Source organism: Alligator sinensis, unplaced genomic scaffold, assembly GCF_000455745.1.
Source record: "Alligator sinensis unplaced genomic scaffold, ASM45574v1 scaffold173_5, whole genome shotgun sequence".
In the NCBI taxonomy this organism is placed as follows: domain Eukaryota; kingdom Metazoa; phylum Chordata; order Crocodylia; family Alligatoridae; genus Alligator; species Alligator sinensis.
In genome coordinates this window covers 672,382-683,867 of record NW_005842198.1, presented here as the reverse complement: position 1 = coordinate 683,867, position 11,486 = coordinate 672,382, and the positions used below count along the sequence as shown (strand labels likewise).

Here is an 11,486-nt window from a genome sequence, read left to right as displayed (position 1 = left end):
CAGGGGTCCAACGTTGCCCCTGCTTTTCCTCCAGCTCCCCACATATCTGAAAAGGGACTTTTTATTGTCCTTGATGCTCAAAGCTAGTTGGAGTTCAGTTGCAGCCTTGGCTTTCCTGGTCTGCTCCCTACAGGACCGGACCAGACCAGTGCAGAATAATCCTGCTTGGAGGTGACTCCCATCCTCCATCCTTTGTAGGCCTTTCTTTTTAGCCTCAGGAGGTCTGCTAGGTCCCTGAGAGCCAGGGGGGTTGCTGTGCCCTCTTGCTGCCTTTCCTCCGAGATGGAATAGACTTAGTTTGTGCATTGAGGATCGCTCCCTTGCATTTGGTTTGGTTTGGTTTTTTACAGTGAATTTGGTTTTTATCATTTTAAAGATTTTTTTTAAATGTGAATTTGTGTGCACTTACCTGTATATACATTGATATGTGAAAGTGTTCTCATACTAGAAACAGTCTCTTATCATTATAAATATCAATTCAATCTGTGTTTTGAAAACTAAAAGGGCAGTTATGAGAACATCAAGGTCTATAAAGGAACCAAGAAACTTTGTAGAATGGAAAAGCATCACATGGAAGATATGTTACTGATAGGTAGAATCCACAGCCAATGGGATATTGAAGACAGTTGTTGGAGTTATGAAATGCTGAGGAGCTTGGTTTGCTGGAATCTAAAATCTTGGTGAGAAGAGTATCTGGTATTATGGTTCTGCAAAAATGTGGCTAGTTTGTTTTATTTTTCAGTCTTCAGTGCTGAATTTACTATGTGGCTTCTTCAGTCAGTAAACATGAGCAGTAGTGATAACCTGTGGAACAAGAAGGTAGTTCATAGTTGGGTACATCTACCCATGCACTTCACTGCAGAGTTGACTAATTAGCAGAGTAAATTGTTAGTCTATACATGCACTTGTATTAGGGTGCAGTAAATTAATTAACTCTGCCATAAGACAGTACTTTGTTATGGTGGAGTCATTTACTGCACTGGAATACATGTGTGGAGTGACCAGAACACCAGCACTTTGAGCCCATGCTGGCAGCAGGCTCAGGGAGTTAGCCACAGGGTTCTGCAGTTTCAGCACTCTTGTTCCCCAGCCACACCAACCACTGCCTGACGTTGCCACCTAGAGCCCAGGGCTGACCCCCCATGCCTGCTGCCAGCCTGGGGTTGCTCTGTGCCTGGCTCAAAGTGCTGCTGTCCCAGGCAAACGTGTAGATGATGCCCCTAAGAGAAGTGTACTCCAGTGCAAACTGCTCCAGATTTTATCGTGTTGCATTAATTGCACATGTAGATACACCCAGTGATTATTATATAGCAGTGTATGATTTATCTGATTCATTTCATGACCGAAGGTTGAAGCAAGTGAATAGATGGATTGCAGTAATGAAAACAGAAAATTCTTCTAGAGCAAAATATGAGCATTGTTGCAAGTTGCTAAAGATAGGATTCAAATATATTTTAAAATGGAGAAAATCAGCTTGTTTGGATTTTTCAGTAACTTTTTACTAGTGAATTCAACAGCACATTTAAGTGCAGTAGGAGAACATCATTGAGTTTTATCCAAGTGATTCTTTTAAGTACCATCATCATATGTGAAACATAAGTACAATGATAAATTAAATCTCTGTTCTGGGCCTTTCAGCAACTCATCATTATTAATGTATTTTAGCAGTCTCTGCTCACCTTGTACACCCAAGTAATGTTATAAAAGAGATGGAAATCAAAGACTTGAATTTGTTGGGAGAGTTGCAACATTCTTTTATGCTAACAATGTTAACTTTATTGTGCAGAAAAAGAGCAATTGAAAGGGAAAGATGTACTGGCTATACTTCCCAGATGGGTGCATATTTATATATCTCATACTAGCGTGAAGAAATAAAGGAACTAACAAATGATAAACAAAAACAATTTGTTTTGTCAGACATCACTGCAAGACTGTTGGTAAGAAAGAGAGAGGACCCAGAATTGGCCAGATGTGTCCAAATGAAAGAACTTGTTCTTGGTTCAAAACTGTTAGCAAGATTTTGGCCCTGCTGGACTCAGTGGAAGACACCCAAAGATTTCAGTGAGCCCAAGACAATACCCTGGGCCTGATAAGGAAATTGCAGAATGCTGTGTACAAGTTGATAAAGATGTTGAACTTGTAGAAAAGTAAGAAAATAAATTGTCCCAGGGGGACAGTCACTGGTGGACAGAAAACCCTCCCCGTGGTGGAACAGGGGGCGGGGGTAACCCACTCTGACAAGAAAAGCCCTAAAATCAGGGCTCACTTACCAATTCCAGGCTTCCGAGTGCAGGACAAGCCACGCTGGGAAGAAATGCCCGCGTGGTTTGTCAGCCACACTTATTTCTGGCTGGAGCCGGCACAGGCAGATTACATCATCGACAAATGCCACCCGGCTGGAATAAAAGGCGGCACCGCAGGAAATGGAGAGAGCTGAGCAGGTAGCAGAGGGGAAAGGATCTCTCCGCATCAAGCGTAGGCAGCGCCGGCATGCAGCAGTGGATCCGGCTCCAGGGCAAGCGGAGGAGGTCCTCAGCAAGGGCAAAGACCTGGAGTGTCATCGAGGTACAAGCCAAGTTTCAGTTACTGGGTCTGTGAGGGAGGAAGGGCTGGTAGCCTAACCCCTCAGCCTCCTTTTTTTTTTCCCTCCCTTATAAAGTGCCTAGATTCTTTTTTTGCTTGTTTGTTTTTTTCTTATCCTTTTTTTTTTCCTTTTGGCCGGGGCATGGGCAATGCTCCAAGGACAGGAGCAGCCCCAGACTCATGGCAAGCAGCCAGCTGGCTGCTGACGAGACATCAGGAGATCTGGGTACCCAGCTGCCCCTGGAGTCCAGCGATGAGGAGAAGCTAATCAGAATCCAGGTGGCGTGAAGAACAGGGAGTGACACGACCAGAGGGCAAGCCACACCCAGATCAAGTGGCTCGTCCTGGAGGCTGGCATATGGAAGGGGTGTAGGGGAGGCGGGGCCCCATGAATATTCATCAAGAGGTGTGACCAATCTAAGGGAGTCATCAACAGGGGAACCCACCGCTAAGGGTCCAATCAGAGTCGTGGCAGGAAAGTTTTTGGGCTTTCACCGGGGTGATCGAGGACCCCTCCAGAGGCCACATGAGCTCACGCAGTGCCTGACACCAGGCACACATGCCAAGGTAGAACGTGAACAGATATTCAAAACCAGGCGGGCACAAAGTGGTGCATTGGCCAGGAATTGGCAGAGGGACCCGACAGACAAACAGTACATCAACATGCAGCCAGTGACTATGGCCCCTCCGGACTTACAAGCCCTGACGCAGATCCTGGATGCCCAACAACAGATGATGGATCGGCAGCAGGACTGGTTGCACTACAGCCTGGCTGCATTTAACATGCTGAAGGTGACCCAGGAAGACAATCCAGAGGCCTATATCAAGGCCTTTGAATGTCACGCAATAATGACCGGGCTTGACAAATGGTATTGGGCCAGCCAGCTGGGCACACTCATCGTGGGCAAGGCCCAGGTGGCTTATCGGGCCCTTCCCAGGGATGAAGCTTATGACTACAAGCGGGTGAAAGTAGCTATTTTGCATAGGCTCGAGATTAACCCAGAGCACTATCGAAAGCTGTTCTGGGCTAAAATAGGGCCAGATGAGAGATGGCCTAGGATCCTACTACAGCTGCTTCAGGATCTCCTGAATAAATGGGTGAGCCCTGCAGTGTATGATCAGGATGCTTTAGCAGATCAAATACTGATCGAGGACCCCTGCAGAGGTCACATGAGCTCACGTAGTGCCCGACACCAGGCGCATGTGCCAAGGTGGCACATGAACGGATATTGGAAACCAGGCGAGCACAGAGATCAAAGCTAACAAACTGTACATGATAAAAATGAGAAAAAAAGAGATGTAATCAATTTACCGTCCGATTTATGGTTGATCCACATGTTACTTATACTTTCTAAAGCACATTATCTTAGTTAATAAAGTTTTTCAGTTTTTCCTTAGACTTCCTGCTGCCAGATGCTTAGTTTGTCAGTTGGCACATACTAGTTGTCACCAGGTCAGGGTTTGAATTGCATGTTTTGGGATTTTATTTTTCCCTTTGAAATAAAAGAATTGAGATTCATTTTTTCAGTTATACTTACAGGATTCCCTAAGGATTCTTTAAGATTTTAGCATTTCTACCCAATTTACTGCCAAAAGAGGATTTTCAGCAAAACAGCACATATCTCACACAGTAAGGGTTAACAATGCAGGCTAATCCGTACGTTGCTATTTTTTTTTTATTTAAGCGTGGCAAAAATACTCCTGTACACAATTAGAAGCAGTACATAACTGAAACATTTACAATGAAACTAATGCATGTCAAAATCCTGAAATAATACATGATGTATCATAAGTTTAATAAGTCTGTCAGTAGCTCTACTTTTTCTCTCATTACTAAGCCAACCCATATAAAGCATAAAATAGTTTCTTAAGATTTGCTTGTAATACAGTTTTATTTCTATCATATGAAACTATGAAAGCAAAATGACTTGGGATGGCGGGGAGGAGCAAGTGGCCATGATAAAATACATTTTTCGCTTTAATCATATCTAATAAGTGGTATATGAAGAGTAAAAAAAATTACTTGGGAAAACAATGAAGTATATAAAAACTAGTTCTGCATCATAGCAGCATTAAGTATATAATTAAAAATGTAATTCATATATATATATTTTGAGCATGTCTACATAGTATATGTTTTTATGGTAGTAGTAAAATGACATATGCCATTTTAGTTTTAAATATAAACTCTTTAAGTAACAGCTTATGTTTTCTTTAAGATTGCACTATATTGCCTACTTCATATGAATAAAATTGTACCTCTAAATATTTTTGAATTTTGAAGTCTAAATTATTTTTTTCCAATTTTGTAATAAAATAATGCATAGTTGTGTCTTTATAAATTAGAAAAATGCTTGCTAGATATTCCCTGTTCTCTCTTTGGAGAAAAGAAAAAATCTCTTTAATCATAATTTTCTAGTATATTATTGCAAATGCTAAATATGTCAAACAAAAATTTAAGTTATGTGAAAGGACTGGATAATACAATATATTGTATTTAGACGTGAGTCAAACTACTCTGTGTACAAACTAGTTTGACATAACTGCTCAATACTTTGGGAGAAAAACACAACTCAGTATAGCACTTTTAAATCCATCTGCTAATATATCTGTATAATGCAAGAAAAAGAGTTGTTTCTGAAGTAAAATTAGACAATGGAGCCAATTTCATTTTTTATGCATGTGAATGTAGAGTGCTTGAGGTTATTAGTTGAAACTGAGTAACCTTTCCAGGCTTTCATCTCTTTCTTTTCAAATTTGAATATGAAAAGCATATTCAAGTCAAAGACCATCACTTTAATGACATTTGGCAGTCATTTGATTTATTAGGTTTTAGAAAAAAAATTTCCTTTAAATATTTCATCATACTATGCTAATCCTAGTAATATTGCCAGCTGAAGCCGTGTACCTGTATTAGCAGAGACAGAATGGTGTGGAATTTTCTCTGTCATCCTAGTAAAATTTCCATGAATCTACTGAATAATAAAACAACCTTATTGAAATATTCAGATTTGGGTTTTTAGTTAAAGTGTCTAGGATACATAATAAAAGAAAATGTCTTTTGAAAGGAGGGGGTAAAATTACTTCATCAAATATTGAAGGGGCTTGACAGCAATGAAAATTGTTCTTTAAGAAAGATATTTTTACAATAGAATACTCATGCTTTTTCAGTTTGATTAATTATATAATAAGCTTTGAAATAAGCAATTGCCATGATGTATTTGAATATTATTTACAGTTCTGACACTGAACTCTAGAAAGCTGATCTAAATCTGTTGGGGTTTGTGTGTGTTTTAATTTTATCATTACTACTTCAGGTATTCTGAAATTACAACCAGAAATCTTCAAACACCGTATATGGGAAGTGATCGTTAATGCAGATGGAACTTTACAAGGGAGAAAGAAAAGTAGGGATGGGGGGTTGGTTAAGAAGAGCTTGACAGTTATGAACTATAAGGAGTTCTGTTTGCTCTTTGAAGAACAAAACCTCATCCTTTGAATATTTGTCTATACAGTCTAATTTTGAAATCACAGTGGTTTTGCTTTCTTTGAAATCACTGAGTTATCAAGTGTAGATGTTTGTGACCTTTGACGCTTCTTCCTAAATTGGTACAATGGTTTATCATATTTAAAAGTAACACATTTCTAAAACTGAAACTACTACTTTAGTTCCAGTTATAAAACAGAAAACACATCATCATTAATCACGGGCAAAATAGAATATGAAGAAAAATAAAGTGTGATGAAGACTAATTTTGATTTACTAATCATAGTATTAAAAAATTAAATTTTAAACATTTAATTTCACTAGACTGGTTGAGTTAAATGTGATATGTAATAGGGCTGTGAAAGGCTTTGGTCCCTGATTCAATTCAGCGTAGATTTGGCCCAATTCGGTGGCTGAATCTCCAAATCTGAACTGAATCAGAGGACCCTTTAATCTCTCTGAATCCGAATTGATTCAGAGAGATTCAGAAAGATTCAGAGATACGGACATAGAGACAGCTTTAAATGTTTTTTCTACATATGGAGTGTCACACAGAAGCACAGGGGCCTTCCCAGCGCACTTGGCAGCAGACCTGGATGTGGACCAGAAGCACTTCTGGTCCATTTCTGGGTTTGCCAGCAAGCACATGGAAGGCCCCCTTGTACTTCTGTAAGACGCTCCATGCACCCCAGCATTGCACCAATCATGAGCCATGCCTGCTACCTCAAGGTATGTAGAAAAAACTTCTAAAGCTGTGTCTATGTCTGAATCACTGATTCTCTGAATCAGCATTGAATCTTCAGATTTGGATTCGTTCGAATCAAATCAGGGACAGTGATCCAAATCAACGAATCAAATCACTGTCCCTGATTCGGGCCAAATCCGAATCGAATAGGGCCCACTTCGCACACCCCTAATATGTTCTGAGTTACGCCCATAAGTTCTGAGTTACTTTACATGTTATTATGTCAAGTAGTCCTGTGTTTTTATATCAACTGTATTCTAATAGCAGCATAGGTTGAAGTATGGCCTATGTGTAGGGATAATAAGTTGAAAGACTTGATTAATAGTAATTTTAAGAATTTTAAAGTTATCTACTAAATAGCAATATACATATATAGCACTTCCTTAGGTAGCTGAAAATAAGGGGAAATGATATTTATGACTCAGAAACCATTTATCTATGAAGATAACATAATCTTCTATGGAAGTATTTTCAACCTCAAATGTAAATCAGTAGTCTGTGGCAATGACACCGTTAACTATAAACCCTGGGACATTAGACCCTCATTGTATCTGTGTCACAATCAATCAATCATGTTTTACCACACAGTACCCTAGCGATTTGTGATTTATGTATTTGGGGGGGTTTCAAGTTGACTTAACAAGAAAAATACAGTGAGTTATATGTGTTTATGTCTGTGGTTTGCTTTTTTTTTAAAAAACAAAACAAAACAGCCATCTGCAAAAATTCGGATTGAGGTTGTATCCCTCAGTCTTGCTGATTCCCGAGTTGCAATGGATGACACAATACAACGGCTGTTCATAGAATGGAGATTCTACAGTTTCCCAGCAGAGGAGACTCCAGTGTCACTTCCAAAACCAAGAAGTGGACAGTGGATTCACTACAATTACAGCAGTGGTAAGTATGATGCATTTCCAAACAGCCTTATATCTTCTATTATTTTCAGTCCTATAGAAATGTTTAATAAATTCTGCTTCTGTCATTACTCCTATTGTAGTATAGTTGGTGCATCTGCCGGTTCTAAAAATTATTTTAGAAAATAATACAAATACCATATAAATAGAAGCTATAACAATATATATAATTTGAGGATGTGATTTATAAAGTATAAACCAGCCTCATTTGCTGAAAAGAGAAATATCTGTTGAATGCAGAAGATGAAATTATTTCTTTAAGTATACCCTTTATTTTTAATTTTTAAAAGGAAGAATATTCTGTTTGAGCCAACAAGCCAGTGCATGTCATGGCACTTGATGACACTGCAAACGCTACAAAACACCCATGCAGTCATTATTTTATAGAACCCAATCCACACAGAAAAACATTCAAACATAGTTCTAATGATAGATCACATTACTGGACTTGCATATTACTTTAGAATATTTGGCACTGCTTAAAGCAAAATTTTCTTTTTAATGAAACAGGAAGTTATCCAGCTATGATTACTGTTACAATGCTATCTATTTACTTCACTATTTTTATTCATTCTATATGTTCCAGTGTACCTTTGTCTCATAAACCTCTATTTGAAAGTATTTTGTGTTAATGTTGAACTTAATTTATTATAGGAATACCCGTATTACTGCTATAGTAAAGATGGTTAATATATTAATTAGATCATTTTCTCAATTATTTCATACTACAGTAAGCTTGAGACTAACATAATTGGTGATTTTTCCCCCGCTTTTAATATATAGGAGAGAGAATTGTCTGTGACTTTAGTAGGGTGAGGATTCTATCCATGCATTCTAGTGAAGATGGTAGTCTGGTAAAAAAAAAAACAAACAAAAAAAGGATTTGATATTTAAAACAAAAAATCATCATCAGCTGCTGGACAGTTATTAAGTTCTACTGACAATCAGTGTTATTTTAACAGTATTACCAGCACATTTTTTTTGTGACTCTCTGAATATTGGGTATATTTCCTTCAAGTCACAGCTTCTACAATAATGCAAACGCACATTACTGAAAAGAGAAATATCTATTGAATGTAGAAGACTACATTATTTCTTTAAACACATTCTTTGTTTATCATTTTAAAAGGAAAAATACTGTAGTGAAGCCAACAAGTCAGTGCATGTAATGACAAATGATGATACTTCAAAACACCCAAGAAATTCAACTTTCTTTTAAAAACGTTATTAAAGTAAGTTTCATGATTGCTAAACCCCAAAGGACCAAAGCAAGAACACAAATGCAATCGTGAATCAATAGTTTTTTCACATTTACATTATTTTAGGCAATGTCATGACTTCTAGGGATTTTATCTGTGATTTTAATCTCAGTATGGCAATAACATATACTTTGTTTTAACTTTTGCTTGTTAAAAACTGACTGCATAAGAACAACTCCAATTTTCTATTTGCTGTTGAAAGTATAACTATTCTTAGCATTTGAATAGCCCAGAAAAATACTCTTTGAAAGTGTTGTTAGTTTTAACTGGTAGAGTGTGCTAATTTGCAGCACATTCAATATGGTTGCCTTGTTCTTTTTAGTATTTTACTTTGATAACTGGTCATCTAATTTCCACTTAATATTAGCTTTGCATATAAGAGAAAAGTCCTAATGAATTTGCTGTTTGATAATGTCAGTGAGAAAGCCAGTAATCTAATAGTAATGAATTCACTCTGTGTGTGTTTACTATAGCTTTACTCCATCTCTTGTTCATGCCTAATTAGATTTGAGTATGTAGAATAGTTGAGGTTAATTGAATATTTTCTTTAATAAAATTGAGATTTACAGGGGGAGAAAGAAATGTACTTTGAGCTTAGAGAGAAACTAATAGTCTTCTACATTTTGTGTGGAAAAATCATGCTAAATCCACAAGTAATTTAAGAAATCATTAATTCTGGTAAATAAAATCTTTTCTATGTATTTATAACTTAACTAGTGTGACTTTTAAGAAATGTGAGAAGCAAGGATTTCAGGGATAATATCTTGTATTGCACAAACTGCATGTTTTAGATAAAAGTACACAAGCTTTTGAGTGCAAGAATATCACCCCCAAAAAATCCTTAGCTCTCACATTAGTTTCTTGATCATCACCACTACATTACTGTAACACTGTTTTAAGAAATACATATAACTTATACCAGGGGTGGGGCAGTTATTTGAGCTGGAAGGCCACTTAATGAGTTTTGGTGAGCTGTTCAGGGCCACATGCATTCTCTCTCTCTCTCTCTCTCTCTTCCCCCCCCCACCCCCCCCCTGCAGCTGGGCTGACACTGCACCAGAGCAGGACTGGGAACATGAGCCCACCAAGGTCTGTAGCATCTTATCTCACTGACATAGAAGCTAGACTGTTCTCAACGGCTGTTTGTACACATGACAGGGGTTTCATTCTCCCTAAATTGAAGCGATAGGTTTTTAATTTGTGGGGTTTTAATTGTCAATTAAAATTTAGACCGTTTCAATTTAGGGACTTCTGTCACATTACAGTGATGGCCCCCGTCAGCTCACCTGCCTTCCCCGCCCCCCCCACCCAAGCAGGTTCCACCAGAAGCAGTGAGGGGCCTGATTCTTTCTTTTCTTTTTTTCCCCAGAGCTTGCCCACCTCTCCTGTGGCCAGGGAGCAAGCTGCCAGTGGGCCCTGAGCTGGGTGGGGGGGCCTGGTCCTTCCCTCTGTGGTGGTGGTGCCCCTCTGGGCAGCACCCACCCACTGAAAGGCCTGGGGCTTCCAGCAGCTCAGGGACTGTTCAGCCCACTGGTACCTTGCCCCCCCAGCTGCAAGACAGGTGGGCAGGCTCTGGGGGGGGAAAGGATTGGGCCCTTCCCTGTTTCCCCCCTCTTCTGGAGCCTGCCTGCATTTCCCATGGCTGGGACATGAGCTGCAGACAGGCTGAGCAGTCCCTGAGCTATGGGGGGCCCTAGTCCTTTCCTCCGCAGTGGTGGCGTCCTAGGACCACCCAGGTGGACTGCTAGCAGGTGGGTGCTGCCTGTGGAGTGCTGCTGCCATGGAGGGAAGGACCAGGCCTCTGTCCCCTTCCTCCCTCCACAGCACTCAGGGCCCACTGGCAGCTCATCCTACAGGTGCAGGAGAGGTAGGCAGGCTCCAGGAGAAAAAAAGAAAAAGATCATGGCCCTTTGCTGCTTTTTTCTTTCTTTTTTCCTCAGTGGAGCCTGTCCGCATGAGCTGCCACCAGGTTGCACGGACCCTGAGCTACGTGGGGCCCAGTGCTTCTCTCCATGGTGGCAGTGCCCCCTGGGACCACCCAGGTGGGTTGCTAGCATGTGGGTGCCATCTGGGGGGTGCTGCTGCTCCTGATGAAAGGTCTGTGGTCCCCCACAGCTCAGGGGCTGCTTGGCCCACCAGCAACTCACCCCCCTGGCCACAGGAGAGACAGGTAGGCTCCAGAGCCCCGTGCACTGTTTCTGCAACTTGGGACCACCCAGGAACAGGCTGGCTTGCTGGAGGGCAGCTGGGTGTGCTCATGGCAGGAGAAGGTGGCAGGGATGGTGCGTGGGGCACTGGAAGCCTGCCAAGCCCAAGCTTCCCCAAGCACATCTGGACTTCCAGTGCCCCGTGCACCATTGCAATTTGTTACCTAGGAAACTAAAATACAACGGATGGGTTTTACCTTCCTATGTAGCAAGGTCACTTAAAGCAAAGTACACTGCCGCACGTGTACCTCACGATGAAATTAAAGTGAAATACACCACCGCAGGTGTAAA

At 40.4% G+C, this 11,486-nt stretch overlaps 1 protein-coding gene across 6 annotated transcripts in view; it reads left to right on the top strand.

The window, feature by feature from the left end:
- Positions 1-11,486, top strand: part of RPGRIP1L (RPGRIP1 like) — a 171,872-nt gene that overhangs the window by 135,801 nt on the left and 24,585 nt on the right. For all 6 annotated transcript variants that reach the window (XM_025207532.1, XM_006026573.3, XM_025207531.1 and 3 more), the window contains one exon: positions 7,529-7,712. In XM_025207532.1, coding sequence (XP_025063317.1) covers positions 7,529-7,712 — 184 coding nt within the window. The remainder of the gene's footprint in view (positions 1-7,528; positions 7,713-11,486) is intronic.